Below are 27,926 nucleotides of genomic sequence, written 5' to 3'. Positions count from 1 at the left end.
CAACGAGTTACACACAACATTCGATGCAATGAGTTTTTCATTAAGCAACTCACTGAATGTTCATAATGCAACAAAAACAAGCTGCATAATGAACATTATGCAACTATATTCCATTATGCAACTCATTTCAGTTGCATAATAAACTGGTATGAAAAAGTTGGTCATTATGATACTGAAATGAGTTGCATAAAATAGAAAATATAATACTGAATTGCATAATAGTTATTTTTGCAATTTACAATCATAATGCGCAAGTTTACTCAATAGGAATGTGTGGCGTAACGGCCTACTTTTCCTGGTGTGTAGAAGTGTTGCATAATGAAGCACATTATGCAACAGAAAAGTGTTGCATAATGATGTATATTATGCAACACTTTTCAATACCCAAATATAATTCGTGAAAAGGAGCAGTTATTGACCTGCACACGTCTTTCGTCGATCCTCACGCCGCCTCTATGTCTATTTCGCTGTTGAAATTTAAATTGTATGTAATCGAATGATTTGTATCGATGAAAAGAATTCGTAACAGCAACTGAAGCTACTCTTGATTGCGCGACGAGACTTTTTGACAACTCTGCTGTGCCTGCTATGCCACAGCCTACCTGACCATAAAAAAAGCGCAGATGGATGCTCGCACGTGGTTTCCCTTGAAACATGTTTGTGCTACATACTGGACAATATCATTCTCAGTGAATATTTTTGTCATTGCAAAAAATTTTGTATGCAACTCGTTGCAAAACTCGATTTTTACAGCACTCGTCATATTTATCCAACTCGGCAAGCCTCGTTGGATAAATGTATGACTCGTGCTGTAAAAATCTTCATTTTGCAACTTGTTGCATAAATAACTATTATGTAACGAGTTGCAAAAAGTTGATTTTTTCAGCACGAGTCGTACATTTATCCAACGAGGCTTGCGGAGTTGGATAAATACGAAAAGTTCTGAAAAAAATCGGATCCGTTTCTAGCAACGTAGATGGTGCCTGAGTTCCATCACCAGTCAGTTTAAGGCTTTTTCGTATTTAAAAAAAAATCTTGATTTCCTTGGGCATAAGAGTAACTACGTATCTACCACACGAAATACGAATGCAAAAAAAAATCAATTGGCAAAGAAAGCTCACAATGCATAGCTATGGAAGTACACACAGTGCACTAAACTGGGATGCAGGCTAATGTCACTAAGAAGAACATTAAAGTGCGCTTGTCATAAAAACATGTTAATTTGTATTAATTTCATTAAATCGCACCGTTTAACATGTTTTTTTCCTTTGTGCAACAAAACGGCAATCCCCAAATCCAATCGTCAAATCGAACCGTTACCGTGAGAAATGACATCCGTCCACTGCACTGCACTGGTTGGGATTTAAATCTATTTTCCAAGGTGGAAAAATTAAGTTTCGCTTTCTTTGGCTTGCATGCAACCGGCCGCGCCGTCTGACTGGATGACTATAGGTACCGCCAGGCCTGACAGCGCGCGTGGTCGGCCGTCCATCGATCGTGTGCCACCGCCGCCAAGACTCTCTTGGTGCGCGGGAGAGGCTTCAGCCCAACGAACGATGGACGGACGCGCGCACAGGCCGCACATGCTACGGGTTCCCAGCCAGCAACCCCCAGAAAACACCTTTATAAAAGCGTGGAAATTTTATGGTTTATACATCATTCAGTGCTAGTCTTCAGTGCGGTGCAGATTAGGTTTATACTAACGATTTTTTGGTGCGATTTTTCGTGTTTGTCGGGAGCAGAAGCCGTGTGGTGTTTGGAAAAAATCGTGAAAAATGGCCTTCAAGGTAAATTTTAGCAACAGAAAGGATGGCGGATTTGGTGTATTGTTGTGCGAAAAGGACTTTTAGTGCTGGTGCTGCAGAAGAAAAGGTTGAACATCAAAGCTCAGCTGTTATCAGACGATAATCATGCAAAGAATATTATGTTGAAGTGGATGAACAATACATTCTGTGAGTTGCTACAAACTAATACCTGCGAAGTGTGGTACTGTTATCCAAGAGCGTTTTCATGCTGATTCTTCTAAAAAAGTGAAATCAGGAAATAAGAGTACGGCGCTGGGGTTATAACTACAGCAGGTTTTGCCGGATTCCTGAGAAAATCAACATGTAATACAGAAGTGAAGCGAGAATGACTTGACTTATGTTCATGTTTCAAATTGTTTAGTGGAAAACAAAACGCCTCGAATATGGTTGTTGTAGTACTAGAATGTGAGTTATGGACAAGTGAAACGATTCGAGCTGCATGGATATTAACAATGAAATCGTTAGAAGCTGTTTGGCCTCACACTTTCACAACCTACGCTTTTTGTTGTGCAACAATTGTGTAATGCTGATGTCAAAGACATCTAATAATAGGGGGCTGTCCATAAACCACGTGGTCATGAGGAGGGGGGGGGGGGGTTCGGCCAATGACCATTTTGTATGAACAAATAAAAAAATTTGTATGAACTAATGACCACGCGGGGGGGGGGGTGTTGTTTGAAAAGTCCCAAAAAAATGACCACGTGGTTTATGGACAGCCCCTAGCCGCTTTGCATGCTACTCGAATATTCAAGCGCAAGGAGGTGACAATGCTATTCAATCTTCTTATTTGCATTTGGGAAAAGAGAAGAAAAATGCTGTACATAGATGTTGGAAAAAAATGGACGTAGTGCACCTTCACCGAATGGCAATATTCGAATGTGGTAAGGAGCTCTTCTGATTTAGTTCCGTTTTAAAATATGGATAATATGATGCCGTTTTGAAATATCCTACTAATTACTTATAAATATTGGGGTGTTCCAGAACAAATTTATCAAAAAAACCCAGATTAATCCACCTAGTGGTGATAGTGCCTTTCTCGTCGAATATGTACTCATGAACGTTTCGTCGACGTTAGTCAAAACATTCCTGAATCCTGAAAACACTTTACATAGAAAAGCAACAATTTTAACAAAGCCATCATCGATTTTAAAAAAATATTGGTGATATTTCGATGTTATGTTCAACAGCAAAACAGAGCAGAAAAATATCAGACCTCTCAGTTGACTGCTTGACCACCTTAACCCTAGTCGTGTATTGGGGTCATTATGACCCCATTCCATCCACTACGGCAGCGGGGTGAGGGTCAGCTAATGCATGAAGAAGGTTTACTTTATTCACAATCACAGATCACTTTGCGATCTTCGGCAATGTTTATTTCAGCACACTTTAGGCTATATTTTATTGGTAACACGATTCATGTAAAATTAGACCTTCCTACGATAAAAATGCAGAAAATATAAATTTGCTATTCAAATTTCAATCGCAATGAGAAGAGTGAGGGCTCAACCAGCCGCACACAAATTGTTAGCAGTAATTTTAGAAGCATAAGGAGAGTGAAGATTGAAAAACTGTATAAGGTGTTGATGCGATTAAATTATATTTTTCCAAAAAACGATGATCCATCCTACTATACATTAACACCGCAGGAATTTGAAATGGGGTGATTTAAAGAGATCGCTTAGACCATTTCTTCACTTATAATCTTACCCAACGTTTACATGATATCAAAAAAGTCACAATTTGATTTATCGCTTTGACACTTGTTTTGTTCACTTTTATAATTCCGCTATTTGATGTGCAGCTTGCATGGGTTTTGTTAAATTTTACGTTTGACCACTTCCGGCGGGACACCTGGAACCGATTCTGGTTGTCTCAAATATGGTCTGAGACTATGTTTTTGTCAACTGTTCATCGGGTTACCTGAAAAGCCGAAAATTAATGTGATCTGAGGCTATTTTCTTGCTAACCGTTCGGCAAATTTTTGAAAAAGCCGGGATTTGATGTATCGCATGCATGACTTGGGTTCACTTCTATTAAATCACTTCCGATGGAACACCCGCAACCGATTCCGAAATATTATTACAAATTCTAGATGTGGCCTGAGACTATTTTCTTGTTGACCGTTCATCAGATTATCAAAAACGCCGTGATGGTTTAGTTCCCTTCTATATTTTACCACTTCCGACGCGTTACTCGTCTTGTCACTAGTTCTGGAACACTACCGCTTCTCCCAAATATAGTCTGAGATTATTCGTTGGTTAACCGTTAATCTTGTTACTAAATAAGTCATTGATATGTCGCATGTATTGGTTGTCTTTTACATGTCACCATTTCTGGCGGGACACCCGTAATAGGTTCCGTAACACACTGATATGGCGTAGGAATTATAGGAACAAATTGAAATGGCACAAATTTCCCAAATGGAGGAGAACGTGCCTCTAGAGCCGACCTACTGATACACTGATATGGCTAAGTATTTTCTTGCAACTGTTCATCATGTTACCTAAAAAGCCGTGATTTGAAGTATCGCATGCATGGGTTTGGTGTCACTTCCGGCCCGGAACTGGTTGCGGAACACTACCGATAGTCTCTTGAATAGTCTGAGCCTATTTGCTTGCTAAAGTTTATTAGGTTATCAAAACAGCCATGGGTTTGGTTCAATTTTATATTTAGCCGCTTTCGAAGGGAAACCCGGAACTAGTTTCGGCACTACTGACAGTCCATAATGTGGTCTTAGCCTACTTCCTCAAGAACCGGTTGTCAAGTTGTCGAAAAAGCCGTGATTTGATGTGGCGCATGCAAAAGTTTTGTCAACTTTTATATACGGCCACTTCCGGCGTATTAACACCCGGAACCGGTTCTGAAACACTTCCGTTTCAGATATGGTCTAATCTTTTTTCTTGCTAACTGCTCATCAGGTTATCGAAAATGCCGCAGTTTGATGTGTCGCATGCATGGGTTTGGATCACTTTTATATTTGACCACTTCCAGCGGGACATCCGGAACCGGTTCCGATACAGTACCGGTTCGGATATGGTCTGAGTCTTTTTTTATGCCAACCTTTCATTGGGTTATCAAAAAAGTCGCGCTTTGATATATCGCATGCATGGATTTGGTTCACTATTATATTTGGCCACTTCCGGCGGGACATCCGGAACCGATTCCGGAACACAACCGGTTCAGATATGGTCTGAGACTGTTTTCTTGCTAACTGTCCATCAGGTTATCGAAATTGCCGCAATTTGATGTGTCGCAAACATGGATTTGGTTCTCATTCATATTTGGCCACTTCCGGCGGGACATCCGGAACCGGTTTCGGAACACAACCGGTTCAGATATGGTCGGAGACTGTTTTTTTTTGCCTACTGTTCATCAGGTTATCCAAAATGCCGCAGTTTGATGTGTCGCATGAACGTGTTTGTTACATTTTTATGTATGGCCCCTTCCAAGGGTACTGGTCCGGAACACGTAAATGGCCATACTCCGGAACGGCTGGGCCGATCTGAACCATTTTCAATAGGAAACAATGGGACCAGATTCCGCGTCGAATGAACTGTCGGTCATTAAAATCGGTTGAGGTTTACTGCCAAAAAGTGACGTGAGTTTTTTTGTCCACATACATACACACATACACACATACACACACACATACACACATACATACACACACACAGACATCACCTCAATTCGTCGAGCTGAGTTGATTGGTATATGTGACTTGACCCTCCGGGCCTTCTATCAAAAAGTCATTTTTGGAGTGAACATATAGCCTTTCCAGTACACTTAGTGTACGAGAAAGGCAAAAACTATATTTTAAGGTTTTTCTAATTACCGTGGAGGGCCCATATTCTGCGCATCTAAGACTTTTTCATTTTCAGTCAGCTGTAACAAATTCCAAATCGAACCGATTTGGCTGAATTTTTGACTGCACATAGTTATTAGCTTTGTAAATGAGGGAAAAATATGATTCTTATACAAAACACTCAATTAATATGTAAAATCATGAAAATTCTAAAGTGTGTCTCTGTTCCTAATTCTGCGCACCCTTTTTTGGAATGTTCCTTATTCTGCGCACTAATGTTCCTAATTCTGCGCACATAGGAAAAACTCCAAAAAGATAACATATTGTAATGAGAACATGATTCATAGATAAAATTCGATTGAATTCTTCATTTTCAACTTTTATACGACATTACGACCATATTGGAACTTTGCATGTCCTCAACATTGATACTACCTACTTTGATTACTAAGGAAAGGGAATTTTAATCATAATACACAAAAGAATTTTGTAGCATTATCGAATACTACTACGTGAAACTTTTTAGTTATTCGCATATGCACATTTTAGTAAAATTTACTTTCATTTCTAAAGGCAATATATACTTTGTCGCCATGACAAGGTGGCACAATCTTTGTTTGCAAACTGAGACTTCTTTCTTGTCTAACTACAGGGTTTCTACTGTTTAAGAAAATTCCATGTAAACTCACATCATATATCGCATTTGACGAATGCTTGCATGAATACATAAAATTTCCCCCGAGGCTGATAGCAAATGTTTAAAACCAGTGGTTAGTCCGGTCGAACTATCAGATCAAAAATTCAAAAATCGTAAATTAGCCTTCAAAGTTTATTAACTAACTTTTTGAGCCGTAATTACATTCACCGGATTGCTAGAAACATAGAATATCCTAGTTATAACTATGGTGGCATTTATATGATGTTTGTTTATTAATTATATGTTCAAAACTTAGTGTTGAAATGTCTGCGCAGAATTAGGACCACCATTTAATACCGGTTCCTAATTCTGCGCACCTAAGAAGAACAGGAAGATTAAAAAAAGAAGAAGAAAACTCAATTGTTTTTCGCCGATTCTGATTCCTCGAAGACAGCAATACAGGATGCGCATGGAAAAGCAGGCATTCTCTTCATTATTTATGTCGCAAAATGCTTCAGCTCATGAAGCAACTTTTTAGCAGTTTCGCTAACGGACACAGATTTCAGGCAATTTACAGTACTTGCAACATCATTTTATTTTTTTACAAAATAATGATTGTTGATTTGAAAAATTTTTCTTCACAAACTTTTCCATTACTATTGAAGCAATATTCAAAAAATATATTTGAAGCTAATATTGAGCTAGCGTTCGTGATTTTGTGGTATATTCGAGAAAGTGCGCCGAATTAGGGACTGCGCAGAATTAGGGCCGGTCACGGTACAAATGCGACAATTACATATGTTCCCTCTAATTTGATTAGCATACGTTGTTCGGAGAACTTGTAGCAATCAAGTATATGTATCTTTCAATTTGTGTTGAAAGAATACATTTTTGACAAGTTTTTGTGTAGTTATGATTATTTTGATGTTTGAAAATACAGGTAGGACTCGATTATCCGGAGTCGGGTTCTGATGCTTCTCAACCATACTTATATCAGGACAGAATGCTCTATCAATTTCACATTATTACAACATTCCGTTTGTGAGATACTATGTTGGGAAGCGCCATGACGCGACTCCGGATAATTGAGTCTGATCTGTAGTCGAACAACACAAAATTGATTTAATGCACCTCTCAATTTCTATGGATTTGGCCAAAATTTCGACCAGTATTTTTTTTAGGAAGCCAATCAAAATATAGGACTGGACATGAGATTCAGAGAACATTTTTAAAAATTGGGCAGTCATAAATGCCCATATATGCCGTATATTTTCAAAACCTTACAGGAAGTAGAAGAAATGATCGGGTCCGGTATAATTTTCAATGTTCAAAAATATCTGCAAATATTTTTACACGAAAATAATCTCCGGTTGGAAAAGTCGGAAAAGCTATTTTCGAAGTTCGGAAAATTCTCAAAACAATATTTTTGGAAGGGAACTACATAGGCTACATTCTGCATTTTACTATATTCTTAACTTTTCAAGATGTGATTTTTCTCCGTTCCTGAGTTTTGACCAATTTTGTGGAAATTGTCCAGATGTGCTATATGAGCCGTTTTCTACGGTGCTTCGTTCTTAAGGGGCTGTCCATAAATCACGTGGTCCTTTTTGGGAGATTCCGAACCCCCCTCCCCCCGGCGTGGTCTTTCGTTCATATTCATACAAATATTTTGAAATTTGTTTGTACCGTGGTCTTTGCCCGAGCCCCCTCCTCCCACACTCACCCCAACATGACCACGTGGTTTATGGATGGCCCCTAAGTTATGTTTTTGAAATAAATCAGGAACGGAGAAAAAACATGTCATGAAACTTTTGTGAAAGTGGAAAGTTTTGTGGAAAACAATTTTTCATTTGCATTTTTTTTACCGTCAAGGCACCATTCACCGTGGATCTAAGAGGATCCGGGGCAAATAAAGGCTGTCATTTGACACCAGTCTTATAAACATTGTTGGTGCCGCTTTTAATTTCCTTCATTATAGGTTAAAATTAAAGCAATATTCACAGAAGTAGAAAATTTTTCACAAAATTTGGTGATATAGTACAATTAGTAAACGGTAGTAGGGTCGCCTAATTCCGTGGTAGGTCACCATTCACCGTGGTAGTAGGGACCCATTCACCGTGTATGTGAAATTTTATTCTACTTTGTTTAAAAATGGTCAAAACAACCCAGCCAAGGGAATTTTCTTCGTTTAAATTAATTTCAAGTAATAACTTGCAAGATTTTATTAGAAAAACGAATGTTCAAATTTTCATTTTTTCTAGATATATGGAACAATATGGGACACGGTGAATGGAGACCATTGATTTTTAGGGTACCCATTTACCGTGCCTTTTTGTTTCAATTAAAAAGTACGAGTAATCGTACTTTCTTGTTAAACTTACTTCGGTAATGCAAAATACATACCTGATATGTGAATTTATTTGCTTCTTGGTGGAATAAAAACGTTACTACATTTAGTTTATCGCTTAAATCACCTTAGCGCAGTTTTCGTTTTTTCACTATGAATGCAGTGAACGAGCAGAAACCCGCTTCATGTAAACACACTTTAGTGTCAAAATGATACTTTTAAATGTTTCTAATGAGCGTTTTGACATGGTAACAATACATTAGTGTTGTATTGGTGAAAATGAAGGGAAATGGTCATATCATTCAATCATAATATGGAAATAATGAAAAAATATTCGAAGGCACACGGTGAATGGAGCTCCCACGGTGAGGCGCCTTGACGGTATTTGCTTACGATTTCACAAAAAATGTGTCTACGATGCTTTGTTCTTGAGTTATGATTTTTCAAAGTAGGTGGTGTCTGTGGGAAATGTTTGTTTTTCACTGGAGTTTTCCGGCAGTCAAATTCTGAGAACCTTCGTACCAATTTCTACGATAATGAAAAAAATCCCCAATTGTTATATCAAGTTCGGTCTAACGAAATGACCTCTATCGCTTTCAACCCAATTCTTCATCGGATTGTAAAATTACAGGTTGCTTGCAGTATGGAGCTTGCTTACAACTTTGCGTGCAAGAAATGGCACTTTTTCATGTTTCCGGCTGGAAATGCTCAAAATGATTCAGTACCTGTGAATTCATGGGACGACGGAAATCTCGCTAGCATATCGACAAGCTCGTTTTCTACAATAGGAGGCAATCAGTGAAGTACTAGATTGAAAGTAGTGAGCTGGATTTTTGTATGGTGAGATGTTCAATTCTCCATTTTTGCAATGAATTGGTGCAAACAGCGTGGGTTATATGATTTCTTGGCTAATTTGATGCTGTTTGAGAAAAAGTTTGGGTAACTTTGTTGTTGTATTATTTATTTCATGCAACTTCAACAACACAGTTACCCAAAGTTTTGCTCAAACAGCATCAAATTAGCCAAGAAATCATATAGCCCACGCTGTTTGAATCATTTCATTGCAGAAATGGAGAATTAAACATCTCACCATACAAAAATCCAGCTCACTACTTTCAATCTAGTACTTCACTGATTGCCTTCTATTCCACAATGTCGTGGAACCCAAAACAGCTTTACCTGATTACGACAAGCTAATTGATGAAATTATTGGATACACTCCAGACGTTATGCAGATTTGGGAATACTTGTAATTTTTACATAAGCAAATATTACATCACTTTAAAATTGCTTGAATTTCAATACACATAGAACGCGACACGAGACAGTACACAACACTTATAGTACCTACTTACAACACATTAAAAGGATCAAAATTTAGCTTTTAAGTCGTCCGGTTTCGGCTCGACGTTGGCCTTCGACAGGACGATGTCCGACTGATTACATACATAGAGCACTAATACAATCGTACTACGCACAGAACTCGCCAAAAAAAGTTGTTGTTTTACTAAATTCCCAGCTTAGTCAGGTCGAAGAGGGGAGATTGTAATGGGGCGTCGTCTTCGTTCTGTGGCGATGTACACAGGTTCCCAAGCGTTTAGTTTTGCAGCTTCTCTAACGTTCTTCACCAACTTAGCATTTTCCCAATCCGCAGCATAGTCCAAATTTGTAGTGTGTACTGCCACACTGGATTCACTGATTCGTTCATTTTCGACTGCGTGTTTATGTCCACGAAGGGGAATTTTGAACTTCCTCCGAGTTTGTCCAATGTACACCGCAGGGCAGTTTTGACACGGTATTTGTTAGATCCTAGATTTGTCCTCCGCTGGGATCTTGTCTTTCAGGTTGCATAACTGATCTTTCAACGTGTTGCTACTTTTGTACACAACCTGAAATCCCTGGTGTGCAAGGGATGAGAGCAAATTTTCATTCGTCTGACGTAAAACGCTTAAATTTTCAAGCGCTGGGTCTTCGACAAAGTTTTTCAGGACACCCTACACTGAGGATACTGCAACTCCGAAAATCATACGAATCAACTATGATTTTTTGCTACAAGAATTTCTTGCGAAAATCATAGTTACGAACTATGATTTTGGATACAAAGCGCCAACTATTATTGTCATACTGTTACTGTATAAATTTCATAACAATCACGTATGAAAATCATACCGATAACGTATAAAAATTGAAACTATGTCATATGACTATCATACATATTTTTATGAAATATTTTGCACAAATTTAAAAAAAATCGCAATCTGGAATCGAACCTGAGACGTCAAGGTAGGCGAGTGCGTGCTTTATTCATACGCCCATCGACGCTTCGGAAGTTGAAGTGTTTTGAAGCCAATAAGAGTTTTTTGTTTTTTAGCAATGGTGTTTCATAACACATCTTATGATTTTCATACGATGCTTCTTATGAGATTTTTCATACGACAATTCTTATGGATTTCCCATTTCAAAGTATGAAAACCATATGAGAACTATGAAATGATGAAAAAAATAAAAATTACTCTAGTGGAGGTTCGACTGTATCGTTTCAACTATCAAGTAATAAACATCGTTTGCTAATTTCGAGACCAAGGATGGAAATCTAGTGATCATGATAGGATCCCAAATGTGTCGCGGTTGGAAGGCATCGCGCGATCATAGCAACAACGATAGAATTTGTCGTCAAGCATTCATAACAACCCATGCTCCGCGAATAATAAATCGCTCGGCATGTGCGGCCGCGATGCGATCGTTATGATGAAGTCGAAATGATAAATTTCGATTTTCGATCACTTTTTGTGCATTCTTATTGCTGAAGTTTCACGATCTGCATATGAATGTAATATTCCAGATCATGAATTTTGGTTCCGGGTGCAAAAGTGGCCATAATCGTGATGAATAAAGTTTATCGCGACTTGTAACATGATCCGATAACGATGGATCCCGTGATAAAGCGTGCATCAGATGTTTGATTGCTCTGTGATACGAGCACAGCGCGAGGGTGTCGCATCATGCTACCGCAAGAGCAACGGCTATCTTTGATTGTTCGTATGGTGTGTCATTTATCGTTAGAAGTGATTTTCTTCCATCCTTGTTCGAGACTGCGTAGCCGTTTTTAATGATAATAAAAATTACTTACCGTCGTGCGGGGCTTCTTTATACACTTTTTCATGGTTTTTCAACTTTATGACATTTTTACTCCCAGAGTAGTGAATGGATTTCCACAATTTTTACACACAATAATCGTGAGTATGAATGTAGGATGTATGCAAAATTTGAAATAAATCCATCAATAAACAAAAAAGTTGTTCATACACCAATCGGACACATCTCATATAGAACTGGATGGGGGCTACTTTGGACTTTTCTATTTATAACAAATCTGCATTTCAAATTCCAGGGTTATTTAGAAAACTACTTTGTACCATTACTGTAGTGTACTATATCAGACATTATTTCAATAAAAATATGCGTTTTAAGATGGTTCTGTGCTACCTTTGGTATTATGAGCAGCGTGATTTGGCTATATCAGGCCAAACATTTCAATAGGTCCTATCTGCAATTGAGAGGCTCTCTTTGTTCAGTTTCTCTTTAAATTATTGCAATGTAATGGTACACTTTTCAACAATTTTTGCAGTACAAATCAAAAGACGATTGTTTTGACCATCGTTCAATGCAAGGAGACAATCATAATATTTGTAACAGCTGATATATTAACGAAAGAGAGGGAAACCAAAGAGAGCCTCTCTTCTGCAGATTGGACCTTTAGACATGTTTGGCCTGATATAGATAGCCTGAAAATAGGGACCATCCATCCTTAATTTAGATGAAACGGTCATTTATAATGTATAACGATACAAATATTCGATTGTATATGCTACGTTGATACATTTTGAATGAATTGACCAACCCTTTGAAATTTATGAACTGTAGAAACAATGCTTACAGACCAAATGTTCTGATACGTTATGTATATTTTATTGGTTTATTCGATGTTTGTTCGTGCCCTGACAATCAATAAACGGTCTGTTTGAAAAATAATTTCAACCAAATGAAGGGAAAACTATTGTTTCATAATAGTCCCAAAGACATCGAACAGATTTGAACCATATTTTGTACTCAAAAAATTCATATTCAAAAGTGTCCAAAGTAGCCCCGCACTTCAAAAGTAGCCCCGCACGACGGTATTCATAAGATGTAAACTATGAAAAACATACGAACAGTATCCTCAGTGTAGGCGCTATGTTTTCACATTATCGGTAACATGGTTTTGAAAAAAATCGAGCTTGTCATGAGAGAAATGCAAAAAAGTGTGTTTTCTCATGTAAAATCCCATACAAACTTCAAACGCGATGCGCAAAACGTAGACACGCCGGGGCCCGTGGCGTAGTTGGTAACACGTTCGCTTCATATGCGGATGGTCATGGGTTTGATTCCCAGCCCCGGCACTTGCAATTTTTCGTCAGTTGCTTTTCCCCCGAGAGCAACTGACATTGACCCTCTTCTGAGCCCCATGGCTCAAACGAACCCGGATACCTGGACATCGGCGAACTGCTACTCATAATGGACCCCCAATCGGACTGGAAAGGAACAACGGCCATCCATCATCATCCTTGTGCTCATCATTCTACTAGGTATAAAGTAGAAAAAGTGAAAGCAGCAGAAAGGCAACCAGTTCGATAAAGTAGAATAGAATCTAGGCGCTGTACAAAATGTAAGTGCAGCTGTCAATTGAAATTGCTCACGTAGTGCCCCAGTGGACAATAGAGCAGTAAATTAGGTTATGTGATTAAGAATAAAAAAATAAAACGTAGACATAACCGATCGTGCCCAAATTTTGCACACTTATTTGGGTCCTGAAATGGGACCTAAAAAGCTTTGATCTGATGGGATTTCATCAAATTTTTCACTTTTCCAAATAATAGATGACCCACTCTACTGTACATAATTATATACAGGGTGTTAGGTTCGTGAGTGCAAACTTTTTAAAGGGTGATAGAGGACCATAAATGGTAAAAAAAAATGTTCTACGCATATGGTCAAATCGCAATCGTTACGTAGTTATTGAACTTTCCATATTTTTGATTATTATTGCCTTAACTAGCTATAACTTGAAAATGGTCAAACTTATCGCAGTTTTTTTACCCTTATTCGAAAGATTATTGAATTTTCTATCAAATGGCATCTTTGAAACGACTGGTATAGTTAAATAACTAAGTTTTCTAGAGCAAAATAGCTCAAAATAGTGTGTTTTAATTTGTTTTTCTCAATATTCTTTGAAACATGAGTTAAAAAAAAAATATTTCTTCGCGAAATGGTGGCCCCTGTTCCACTCTACAATTCGTTCTTTGACACAAAACGTCTATCTCTTATCGTTTTCTTGCAATTTCGATTTAAATGTGCGGCACAGTGTGCCAAAAGTGCTTACCTTGGCAGTTGCAAATTTATGATCTGAAATACGATGTTTACATCGAAATTACAAGAAAACGATAAGAGACAGAAGATTGATGTCAAAGAACGAATTGTAGAGCAAAGCAGGGGCCACAACTTTCTCTAAGAAAGAGTTAATGTATTACACATTTCTCAAAGATAATTGACAAAAACCAATTAAAACACACTACTTTTGAGCTATTTGCTCAAGAAAACTTAGTTTTTTTTTAATAAACCAATCGATTCAAGGAAGCCATTTGATAGAAAATTCAATAATCTTTCGAATAAGGGTAAAAAAATCTACGATACGTTTGACCATTTTCAAGTTATAGCCAGTTAAGGCAATAAGAGTAAAAAACATGAGAAGTTCAATAACTACGTAACGGTTAAGATTTGACCATATGCGCAAAACAATTTTTTCACCATTTATGGTCCTCTATCACCCTTTAAAAAGTTTGTAATCAGGAGCCTAACACCCTGCATAGGATATCGGGATGCTTCGTTGGCATAGTCCCTTCATTCGGCCTATCTCAATGTAAACCAAAAGCTCAAACAAACACGCATAATTGGATATCGGAAAAGCTATGCGCCAAACAACTGTAACATTTCGTTTCAATTTTAGCACTTTGGAACATTGAAATTGAATGAAAATGTCACTTTGTTTAGCTTTTGTAGACGCCACGATTCTTCGGCTTAGTGGGTAGTCTATACACATGATCATAAATGGCATGATTCTGGAACATTTCGAATCGACTTTTCAATAACTGAACTTTTGATGTGACGGCCAAAAACCCTATTTTGAACTTGTGTATTTGTTTTCAACGAATAATAACTATTTTACAAATTGAATGTGGGCCGAATATTGAGGACATTTTTTACACTATGTACCCAAATCTTGGCCCATCAGTAAAGTAACGTCAAAAACAGCGATAAAAAGACGTCAGCAACATTTCTTGCGTAAGAACCAGAAAGAACGAACCGGAAGAAAGATTTTGTGTGCGGTGACTATAAAAATATAATACAATAATAGGGTTGCATTGTTTTCGTTACTAAATTAGGAAAGAACTTTAGTTAAAGTGATTTATTTATATTTTTTTTCAAATTTGGTTCCAAAAATGTAATTTAAAAGTAAGATTGGTGAACAAACAGAGATAATACTTTAGCAGGAATATTGAAAAAATGAGATAATTAGTGGTTCTAGTGCATGGAAAGCAATAGGCCAACGTTGTATCCACTAATAGGCCAATTTTTGTACCATAGACCAACGTTGCATACCGTCGCATCGAATCTTTTCAACTTAATAAAGTAAATTATTGAATATTTACGTTAGTTCACTTCCAATTGGTGAAACATGCATTACCTAGAGGGTGTAATAGGGTCGACATATTATTTCTAGTGCTATCAATTCATGAGTTATGGTCAAAATTGTCAAGGCGGCTTGCAAATTAGGCCAAAGAATGGTACATATACCCTATAAAAATGCAGTGGCATACTTGGGACCGCGCATAACTAGCGAATGGATGGTCCGATTTGGGTCGTCTGAGTTTTGTTCTGTTAGTTTTCACCCAAGGAAGGTTGATGAGGCAAAAAAACATGGGAAAATTGAGAGTTTTTTTTAAATCAGGTTTTTATACATTTTGAACGGAGACTCGGACTTGGCTGAGGACTTGAAACGACAAAAAACGTCGTAGGCAAGACAAAGTTTGCTGGGGACAGCTAGTTTGAACTCTTTTTTTAGCTACCACGACATCCAAAAATGTTCAGTTGTTTCATTACACATAGGTAGAATTTATCAACGAAAATACACTCTAATTTCCCTTTCCTAAAATTAAAGAATTGCCCTTAATTCCTCAAAATGATAAATGTTTATGATGATCAACCTGGGTTTGTTAGGGGAATATCTGAAAATAAAAAGAAAATCGCGTTAAGGCGCTGTCCATAAACTACGTAGACTTTTTTTCGGCCATCTCAGAACCCCCCCCCCCCCCCCCCTCCCACCTCGTAGACTTTTGTTCATACAAAATTTTCAAAATTTGTATGGAGCGTAGACTTTTGCCAGACCCCCCCGTCCCCCCTAAGAGTCTACGTAGTTTATGGACAGGCCCTAAGTACTGTTCCTTTGAATTCCACTAAGAATTTGCATCCTTTGACAGATACGTATTTCGACCTCAACTGTAAGGTCGTCTTCACTTGTCGAGTCAAGTACAAGACACTGAAGACGACCTTACAGTTGAGGTCGAAATACGTATCTGTCAAAGGATGCAAATTCTTAGTGGAATTCAAAGGAACAGTACTTAACGCGATTTTCTTTTTATTTGATAAATGTTTGTTTTTAAGGATGCTTGATCAGAACGATAAAAAAAAGTTCATGACACAGGACAAATAACCCAACACAATTTGACCAACCGCAAGCGTCCGATGTCCTGTTTGTATTGTATGTATGCATTGATGAAATTAATGTATTATGTGTCAAAGATATCAAATTATTTCAACTGATTGAAAAATATCGCACAAATCCTACGATGAACACTTGTTATTATGTCGGTTATCTGAAACGCAGGTTGCACTCAATGCATAATGTCTACTCAGCGGCACTATGTAATGTATACATGAAGCAGCTACTCCAGAGCGGTCAATAACCCTCATAGTACCTCGCATACTAAAGACATATTATTGCATATTAAGCAGCATCTTGATTCAAGACCCAGGATGCAGGAGTAATCTCATTAGCATCCAATACCGACACCAAATGAACTTCATAACTGCAACGCGTTTACGACCATGCTTGTTGCATCACTCACGCACCTCATCCTCATCCAATGTGCATCGCGAAGATCAAGCGAAACCGAACCAAACAAAGTAATCAAAAAATTATACAGCTACCTGCACATCAATAACAGCACCCGCAGGCCGTCAGCCAGCCGCCGGAACCATCGGACCCCGGTGCTCGAGGCATCAAACTGAGGCAGACCCACCGTCAGCATCTCGTAATCTGCGCGAGTCATCGATCCGCTTTGCACCACCGAATCCGTTCACCCACTGGCACTGCACTGTTTTGTAGCAGTGCAGTGTTGCACAATATCTCTCTCACTCAATCTTAAACCAGACCCACTGACACGGTTCATGTTTTGTGTGTTTTGTTTTGATTCCATTTTTCTTTGCCGATCGCGCCCACATCATCGAAATGTGCAGTTTGTAGTGTTTGCCTCCTGCCTGTTGGCGTTCGCCGCTGCCTACCCGGGTGGCTATGAGGACTACTACGGCGCTTCGGAACAGGAAGCCGAACACGACCCGCACCAGTACGGACAGATTGCGCGGATTTCGCTCGGCGACGGAGGCCACGGACACCACGAGTATGCCCACCATGAGGACGAGCATGTTGATTACTATGTGAGTAATTGATTACGTTAATAATTGATAGTACTCTTTTGATTATAGGGTCACGGTGCCATTTGGGAACGTTCATAAATTACGTCACGCAAAAATTGTCATTTTTTTATCTTTCGTGCATCACACTTTTTGTATGAGAACTCTGAAATTTGTGTATGGGTTGTCACACTTTGACAAGCTACCCTTCTAAGCTTGACGTGATTTATGAACGTTTTCTTAATAATCGTATGCTCCCAAATTCATTCTATTCATTAACAAAGCGATGATGCTACCGAAAGATTCTGTTGTTTCAAAAGTTCCTTCAGCGATTCGAATTTCTTTACTTTTTTTCTTCATTTTGAGCCAAATCGAGCTCGACAAAGCGATGCTCTGAATGATAGGTTGAATCATCCAATTTTCCATATATTTGGGCTGAAAACCGCTAATCGGGTTGCTATCCGACATCCTGATGACGTGATTCGCCCACCATAGCCTCCTGATTTTCGCGGTGTGGACGATGATTGGTTCTCTCAGCAGCTGATGCAGTTCGTGGTTCATTCGCCTTCTCCAAGTCCCGTCTTCCATCTGCACTCCACCGTAGATGGGACGCAACACCTTCCGTTCGAAAACTCCAAGGGTGCGTTGGTTCTCTGCACGTAGGGTCCATGTTTCGTGCCCGTAGAGGACGACCGGTCTAATCAGCGTTTTGCTAATTTCGTATAACGACGAACCTTGTTCGATCGTAGAGTTCTGCGGAGTCCAAAGTAAGCTCGATTTCCTGCCACAATACGTCTCTGAATTTCTCTGCTGGAGTCATTGTCGGCAGTCATCAGTGAGCCCAAGTATACAAATTCTTCAACCGCCTCGATTTCATCACCGTCGATAGAAATTCGGGATGGTGGGCGCGATAATTCCTCCCTAGAGCCTTTTGCCATCTTGTACTTTGTCTTCGACACATCAATGACCAACCGATTCGCCTGGCTTCAATCTTTAGTCAGATGTACGTTTCCGCCATCGTCTCAAATTTTCGAGCTATAATATCAATATCATCAGCGAAACTAAGCAGCTGAATGGATTTCTTGAAAATCGTCCCACTCGTGTTTATCCCCGCTTTTCTTATTACACCTTCTAAAACGATGTTAAACAGCAAGCACGAAAGACTATCACCTTGCCGTAACCTCTGCGGGATTCGAAGGCGCTCGAGAATGTCCTGATACTGGAACTACGCACATCACTCCATCTATTGTCGCCTGATCAATCGTACCAATTAATCCGGGAATCCGTATTCGTGCATAATCTGCCATAGTCTCGATCGAATGTATCATACGCTGATTTAAATTCAATGAACACGTGATGTGTGGGCACGTTGCATTCGTGGCATTTCTGCAACACCTGGCGGATGGCAAACATCTGGTCCGTTGAAGCCACGTATATGACGTCCCTATTCCCACCCAATAGGATTGTTTGCAGCCAACATCAATTGGTTTCCCAATTTACAAAGCATTTGAGTTCCCTAAACATTGGTACAAGTTGCGGGAATCGAAAACGTGACGTCATCGCACCCTGGTGGTTGTAGTGCGTTCACCCATAAATCCAGCCTGATATTGCCCCACAAACTCTCTTGCAATCGGTGATAGACGGTGGCATAAAATTAGAGAGAGTATATTGTAGGCAACGTTCAGCTTCCAGTTTGTCGCCTTATTTGTAGATGGAACACATGATACCTTCCATCCATTCCTCCGGTAATACTTCCTTCTCCCAATCTTGTTAATGATTCAATGTAGTGCTCTCAACAGTACTTCTCCACCATATTTTAGTGATAGTGGATCTGCTCCTGCGACTTTATTGTTTTTCAACCGGCAGATATCTTTTGTCCTGTGCCAACACTCCTGTCTCGCTGGAGGACAATCGTGCCAGTTCTGTTTAGCGTCCTAACCAACACTGGGATGACCACGCTGATGGGGCTACCGCCTTGAACCTAGCTGGGCGTGATGCAACATATCATTTCAGCCGCTGGATGCCCAGAACGGACGCTGTTTGAGCCGCACCTCCTTGGTGAACAGACGCTCGGGTCGTACCTCCTCATTCTAACTGAAGTCAGAAAGACAACAGTGCCCTGGCTACACTACCAGCTAAGCACACAACTCTTAGCTGGCGGTCTTTGTCATCGCTACCCGTGGAAGCATAAGGTAGGAACTTGTGAGGACCAGAGCTATGTTGGACGCTCTTCTTATCGACTCACCGTTGTGCAGTCCGAAAATAAATGTGTAGTATTGACAAATTTCAATTTCTAGCCCATCATTGTATGTACGCCCGCCGCCTAAAAAAATGAACGGGTGTGCTTCGAGAAGTTATCCCGAAATTCTACCAAAGATTCTGCTTTATTTACTTCAAGAACTTCTCCAGTAATTCCTGAAACAACTAGTCTAGTTTTTTTTGTAATTTCTCAAAGTACCCATGCATGAACTTGTCTAAATATTCCTCCGAGAACTCTAACAAAGTTTTCACGAGAAATTTCTCCACGCATTCATTCATAGATCTAACATTATTTTTTCCAACCTCTTCTACAATGCACTCTCATGTATTTTTTTGGAAATATTTTAAAGATTTCCTCCAGCAATTCTCATAAGGATTTCTATGCTCAAGGAAGTAATGGAATTTCCAATGTAAAAGGAAACCTAACATCTCACTTTTAGTACGATCTATCTGGATACCCGCACGTTTACCACTTCGGTAATGGATAGCACGGCAAGGACTATCCAAAAGCGAACCTCCAGGGATCTCCATAAATTGTTACAAGAACTGGGGTTCCTTGCTAGGGTGGGGCAGCCACAAGCTTTAACCACTCCAAGTGCTCTTGCAAGAATTCTTCAAAGAAATACCCCAGAGTCTTCTAAAGATTCTGACAGAAAGTGCTCTAGGTATACCTCTGATAATTTCTTAACAATTCCATCAAGAATGTCTTCGGATTCCTCCACTGATTTTTGCCTTACTTGCTCTAAAAATCCTCAAAGAATTTCTGCAGAAATCCCTACAAGAATTTTTCAAATTGTCTTCAAAGATTTGTTTTAGGAATTTCTTCAAATATATTCTTAGGACTGCCTACAAGGGTGTCTCTATTATTTTTGACAGATTTTCCCAGCATTTTTTCTAAGTGTTACTGCACAATTTCTTCCAAACTTTATTCTATTTTATTATTTCACCTACGATTCTTCCAGAAACTCCTCCAATGCTTCTTCAATTGTGCCAAATATATCTTCTATATTCGTCCGAACACGTTCTCAAAATTCATCCAAAGATTCATGCAGGCTATCTTCCACCAATTTCTCCTTCTTAAATTCGTCGAAATTTGTTTTTTCATGTAATCTTTTAATGTGGTTTTCCAATAATTATTCAAATTTATCCTTCAAGCAATTTTGCAGCAAATTTTCCAATAATTCATCCTGCAACCCTATCACGGACTTCTGCTTGAATTCTACCAGAAATTCATTTGAGAGTTCTTCATAAAATCTTCGAAGGACTTCCAAAACGTTACATAGAAAGAATTTTTGCGCTAATCCTTGGAATAATTTCCGGAGAAATCTTCGAAAGAAATCTAGGAGCACACTATAAAAGTATTTCTGGAGAAAGAACAATTGGAGAACAATAATTCTTGTAGTAATTCAATGAAAATCAATGATAAAATGCTTGAAAAGAATAAACATTCTGCTTGAAACAATTCCTATTCCCATATAGATATTGGGAAGCTTTTCCGGAGGAGTTGGAAAAATTTCTGGACAAATAATGGGAAAAATCATGAAGAGATATTTTATATCGGAGGAATCATTATAAGAATGTGTGCAGAAATTTTTGGAAAATATTGGAGAAATCCTTGTAAAATTTTTAAAAAGAATTTTTGAAACAATTCGAGGGATTCTCATCTTGGAAACTACATATATCATAACATATCGGAAGGATTCAATGGAAAAAATAGAGAAAGACTATCCAGTGGAAAGCTACTGAAATTTCCTTGACTGTTTTAAGCATTAAGTCCCTTCGTGACGTGCCTGAGAAGCATTCTTCGGTCCAGTTGGGTCGTCAGGCTAAGAAAAAAAAAGCTTTCCGGAGAAATTCCTAAACAAAAATCAGAAAGGAACGATAAAATGAAACCTTGTAGGAATGCTATGAGACATCCATGGAAAAAGATCGGGAAATCTTGGCGCAAGGCTTTGTATGTGGACCAAGATATTCGTGATGTTACTCAGGATTCATTTCGAATGAGTGTAATTGGTTTTGTACTTTTTATTTCCACCCTGTTATGCTTATCCTTTGAGAGATACGCGTATTCCGGTGGAGTGGTGTGGATATCTGACACTGAGAAAGATTACAAGTGGTAGTCGAAATACGCGTATATGTCAAAGGATAAGCAAAACAGGGCGGAATTAAAAGGTAATATTACACTCATTCGAAGAGGGTGTTCGAAAAGTCGGTACAAGATCAGCATTCAAGTATTTTTCAAGTATTTTGAAAGAGAGTCATGTAGAAATTCTTCCCGGGATTCATTCAGAAACTCCTACTGGTATCTTCTCCTGAGGTTATATCAGGGTTTTCTAAAAAAAAACTTCTTGAAATTCCTTCAAGGATTTGTACCGGGAATCCTTATGAAATTTATTCCCCGATTTTTGTACAAATGTTTTCTAGATTTCAGTCAAAGATTCCTTCTGAGCCTTGGGATTTCTCATTGATTCCTCCTATTAGGAATTTCTTCCGGAATATTTGTTGGATTGTTTTCAGGATTCTTCCCAATATTCCTCCAGGGTTACCCTTATTTATTTTGTCGGGTTTTCTTTAGGGATTTTTCCTAGAATTTGTTTGGAGATTCCTTCTAAGGTTTCTCCATGGATTTCCCTTGGGATTTCTCCCCAGATTCGTCCATTTATTTTTCTCTTCGTTGCTTTAGAGATGTCTCCAAGAATTTTTACAGCGATTCTTCTAGGAATTCTTTCACGGTTTTGAGATTTTGTCCTGAATCCCTTCATTTCGAGTTTGCTTCAGGGATGTCTTCCTAACAGTGTTGGTAAAATCATACTCAAAGCGCTCTCATGAACCACTCCTGCGTGAGCAAACTCGCACGCGATTTTGAATCATTTTCTCACGCGCGAGATTTTCATGCAAACTCTCACTCTCACGAGTAAAGCGCCGAAATCTCGTACGCTAGTAAAACGAATTCAAATCTGAATGGCATTCAAAGTTGTTGTACGCTAGATATGCTGTTATTCTATCATCTAATCCTAAAAATTTCGATGTAAATAATAAGAACACCAAGAAATAAAGCAATGTGTGAAATAACGAGTCAACTCATTCATTCATTCATTCATTCATTCATTCATTCATTCATTCCGGGGCCCGTGACGCAATTGGTTACACGTTTGCTTCATAAGCAGATGGCCATGGGTTCGATCCCAGCTCCGGCACTTTCGTCAGTTGCTATTTCCTTCCCCCTGAGAGCAGCTGACACTTGATTCTCTTCTGAGCCCATGGCTCAAATGGACCCGGATACTTGGACATGGGCGAACGGCAACCCATAATAAACCCCCAAACGGGCTGGAAACAGGAACAATCAACAGCCACACATCAACAATTTCGTGCTCATCATTCTATGTACCATGATAGGGTAGAAAGTGAAAGCAGCGCAACCGCAATCAGTTCGATATACATAGTACAATTATAATAGAATACATTTAGGCGCTGTACAATATGTAAGTACAGCTTCCAATTAGAATCGCTCACGCAGTGCCCTAGTGGACGATTGAGCTGTAAATTAGGCTAAGTGATTGAAGAATAAAAAAAAACTCATGCATGATTTTTTCGGCAGTGAGTTAGACGAGTCAAGAATCTTTCGGAAATTTTTCCTGGAATCCCTTCCGAGATTTCTTCAGGGATTCCTCCTGAAGTCATTCCCGGATTTTTTCCGAGATTCTTTCAGGAAATTGATTCTGAGGGCCTTTCGAGGATTCCTATCAAGAGTCAAGTAATTTCCTTCGGGGTTTCTCCACAGATTCCTTCCGAGATGTAGGGTAATTCATGTATTTTGGACAGGCTGAAGACAACGTTGGAAAAATCATCCCCTAGCTTCCCTAGAAAATAATTGATTATTTCGCAAAGTTACTAATACGCTTATAATATGACTATACTTTGTGTTTCTGGTGAATGAAACCTTAACGAAAGCATTTTAAGCTGAGAAAATCACAATTTCCAATCGCCTGTTAGAATTGCTTTTTGGACACCGAATATATGTTTTGGACACCCTCAGGTATATATAATTTGGACAGGGCAATTATCTCAATGTTTAGCCATGCATACTGCTAAATCATGGAAGTAGCATAAATTAACAAATGTTTTCTTACGAATAATCAAATTTCTCCGCTTAACAAGCATCTATTTTTATAACTTTTACAGTTCTAGTTAAAATAGAAAAAATATCGCCAGACCCACAGAATACGCCTCCAAGTATGCAATTGTACAGCATCCCCATGTAGTTCGTCAGATGACCAAAATATATTTACAGTAGAAAACTTGTAATGTAATTTGGACACCACCTATTTTAAGCGTTGTAGATGAATGTTAAGAGATTGGCTGCCTAATGCTTCTTTATTAACCATTTTTCATTGCAATAAGGCTTTTAAATTTCTTACGATTATTAGTTCAACGATTTTGTGGCGAATATTGTATGTGACTGTGAAGTGTATGTCGTCTTGCATACCTGTGCATTTGAGGGGTTTTAGTGAAATAATTTACATTTTCGATAATTTTGAAGTAAATTCTTAATTGTTAAGCGTATTTTCACCGTAAGTCATCAGAATAGGGTGTACTTCATCCAATAATCGATATTGAGAAGTATCTACTTTTATAAGCTCTCCGGAACAAGACGTACAACGCCGTGCCTGTCCAAATTACATACATGTCCAAATTATATTTTTTACCCTATTCGGGTATTCCGTTAAGAATTTCTCCCGGAATTCCTGCAGGGAATACATTCTGAAATACTTTAAGGGATGTCTTTCGTGATTCATGAAGGAATTTCTCCCGGGATTTTTTCGGGGATTTCTTTATTTATTCCTCCTGGATGCTTTTAGAGATTTCTGCTGAAATTCGTCCAGGGATGCCTTCCAAGTTTATTTCGGGAATTCTTTCAAGATTTTTTCCGGGATTATTTCAGGGATTACTCTTGGGATTTCTTCTGGGAATGCTCCCGGGATTCCCTCAGGGAATTTCCCTAAGATTCTTTTGGAGATTGAAAATTTCTTCCGAGATTAGTTCAGGGATTCCTAGCGATTTTTTAGTGGTTCTTTCAAGAACCTACTTCAAGGATTTCCACCGGAATTCATTTAAAGATTTCTTCAATGATTTCTTCGGGTTTTTTCACCGAATTGCATGAGGGACTCCGCCCGGAATTATATTGAAAATTCTTTCAAAGAATCATTCATAAATTCATTCAGGCATGCCTTTCGGGCTTCCTTCTGGAATTTCTCCTGACATTTCTTCTGGTATTTCTACCGCGATTCTTTCAGAGATTCCTTTAAGGATCCACTAAGGGATTACTACCGAGATTCTTGTGGGATCCCTTGATTGAATGTTGAATAAAATGTCATTATGATTTCAATTTAACTTGTGGAGCACTCACTGGGAGAGTTTTTGAAGAAATTAATAGATGAAAGTTAAAGTTTTTAGAAAAATTCCGGAAGGAGGTGTTGGGAGAATACCTAGAGGAGTATTTGGGGAAAGTTCTTTCAGAATGTGGCTGCTAACGTAATCCTTATTAAAATTCCTGAGCAATTCCTTAGAATAATTCTTGGTAGATTCCTTGAAAACCCTGAAAAAAGAACACTAAAAAAGACCAACAAAACCCTGAGAAACGTTCCTGGAGAAAATTTCTGGACAAACTTTAGTAGAACCAAGAGAAATCATTTAAAGAATTCTTAGTGAATTCATTAAAAAGAGTCCTGCACAAAAGATTCGAAATATTTCCGAAGAAATCCTTGCAAGCAAACCTGGAAGAATTCACGGGCAAATGCTATAATGAACTCCTGATGAAATCATCCAAGACAATATTCGTATGACTATTTCTTCAATATGGGTATGGGACCATTTGGGCAGGAGGACCTATTTTAAGCACTTGCTGCTGTAACTCAGTTAATTTCAAACCGATTGACTTGAATTGTTGAACATGGTTAGCTACTGTATGTATCTGATCGCGTCCCGAAAATCAAGTTAATCGGTTTAAAATCGGTTTAGTTATGCAGTTTGCGTTTAGCTTGTTCCTGCGTGGAATGGGCTTAATGTTTCTGCTCCCTGATGGGGTCGAGACGCGCGACAGGATTACTTTTATTAAATATACTCTGGTAAAGAAAAGTGGTCTATTTTGCGCGAAAGTTAGTGTTTATTGATCCATTGTCAAATCACATCACCAACCATAGGTGACTACTCCCAGACTGACAATATACCCTACCCTACTAACAAAAAAAAAAATACTACCTGAGACAAACGTGGAGATGAAGTGATTCGCGGTCTTTATAACAATGTTTGTGTCACTAACATTCCTTCCCATCCTCTATCACCGTAAGGCGTAGCCGGCGCCGTTATTTACCTAACTAAATTTGAGAGCTCTCGAACTGTGTACGTTGAGAATAGTAAGCTAGTCCCAGCCCTATTCATTGGTTCTTTGTGCAATTTTGATTGCTCTGATCAATCACGGAGTAGCAACTACGAATTGTACGGTCATCTATACTGATGCTAATGCTCAAAATCGGTTTAGTTATGCATATGCTCGAAATAGGTCCCCTGCCCAAATAATCCCAAACTCTATATGAACCTGCCGACTTTGTTTCGATAAAAATCTATAAATAAGCTGCAGTATCTTGAAATCAATCTTCTATATAGCACTTTTATTTTGATATGCTGTTTGGTATGTATTAAAAAAAATGGATGCAGAAATTCAATTCTTCTGCAAAGCGTAAAGAGTGAAATATAGTAGTATTTTTTATTGAAACTATGTAGCTGTATTATTCAAATATTCTTAAATTTCTCAATTTATATAACTGATCGACGTTATACCCTTACTCTTCCTTTCAGGCCCCACCAAAGTACGCCTTCAAGTACGGAGTGAACGACTTCCACACCGGTGACGTTAAGAGCCAGCACGAAACCCGCGACGGTGATGTCGTCAAGGGCCAGTACTCCCTGGTCGAACCGGACGGTTCGGTGCGCACCGTTGACTACACTGCCGACAAGCACAGCGGGTTCAACGCCGTCGTGCACAAAACCGCCCCGGTTGCCCACCATCACGGCGGCGAACACTACTAAATAAGCCCAGTCCTAGAAAATAAGCATCGCACTGTCGTTGTAGACTGCGTTTTTGCCTTTTCTTACCAAAAATTTAGTCACCGTGAAAAGTATGTACGTCGCGGGCGCCATGTTACGGATGCTCTCTAACAACGATCTATCGTCGTCGGATCAGTCCTCGAAGTCTGGTTCGCTGTCACCGGAATCGCCGGATCCCACTAATTCGAGCTAAGCTTTTGGCAAACTCCGCTCGTTGTTCTGAACTGTGATACCCCTCGTTGTTATTTGTTATTTTGTTAAAGTTGTTTTTTGGATCATTGAGGTTTCCGTCCCAAGCTTTGCAGCAACATCGAAAACACTGGGCAAAGCATTGAAAAGGAAACGATAAAATTTGAATAAAGTAGCTACTTAACGAACGGAAAAGTCAAAAGCGTAAAACGATCGGGAAAAGTCGATACCGGGCATGTTCCACGCAAGGCGCTGAACAACTGTCTGCGTTATGTAAATAGTTAATTACCGAAGACCCTACCCATTTCGGGGAACGCCAGTTGAAAACCAGTCCTAGCCACTACGGGCGAACATCTCATTTTCCCTAGTTAGGCCGATGATTTTTTCCATATGGCATCCAGCTTACTCGATTGAGATAGGCCCAGGTGATAAACGATGCTCACGCCAAGAACTGGTCCCACCGCCAATGAAAACCAACGTAGTCGCCTCATGTGGACAAACAGGAAACATCAAAATGGGAATCTATCACCGTTGCATCGTAAGTAATTTCCTCCGCCCGCCGTGAGATGCACCACCACTTGTGACGCAACGGCAACGATTCTTCCTGACCAGCGGCAACTTTTACTGCTCTTGTTATCTATCGTGCGCAGTAATGGAACGTGCAGAAATGCGGACTAACGAGACTGATCATGCCTTTCCAACGCGACTGATGGTTACTTTTCCATTACTTCTTACCACCCGTTAACGATCGTACAGTTTCAGTTTCATCGGTAGCAAAAAGCAAAAACTTGTTACTTTGTATTTATGTTGATATATATATTTTTACATTAGACGGAGCTTTTTTTTCCTCGTGGCTCTTTCTTTCTTGTCTATTAATTGTTAGGCTAATGCTGTTACGCTCTAGCTAGTTAAGCGTGAATAATGGAGGAGAAAAACCGTGCGAAATAAATGTTGCGAGAAAATGATGATTAAATAAAAATGTGTTAAACAATTGAA

General features: G+C 39.0%; 1 protein-coding gene across 1 annotated transcript; it reads left to right on the top strand.

Annotated features, from left to right (window-relative positions):
• The first annotated feature begins 1,645 nt into the window (after nt 1-1,645).
• On the top strand, nt 1,646-27,926 carry LOC109399534 (cuticle protein 19). Its single transcript, XM_019671985.3, has 3 exons — nt 1,646-1,787; nt 17,205-17,402; nt 26,493-27,926. Exons 1-3 carry the CDS (start codon nt 1,776-1,778, stop codon nt 26,721-26,723), a joined length of 441 nt encoding a protein of 146 aa, XP_019527530.1. The 5' UTR covers nt 1,646-1,775; the 3' UTR covers nt 26,724-27,926.

Source organism: Aedes albopictus, chromosome 2 (genome assembly GCF_035046485.1).
Source record: "Aedes albopictus strain Foshan chromosome 2, AalbF5, whole genome shotgun sequence".
In the NCBI taxonomy this organism is placed as follows: domain Eukaryota; kingdom Metazoa; phylum Arthropoda; class Insecta; order Diptera; family Culicidae; genus Aedes; species Aedes albopictus.
The sequence above is the reverse complement of the archived record's forward strand: the minus strand, read 5'-3'. Positions and strand labels throughout refer to the sequence as shown.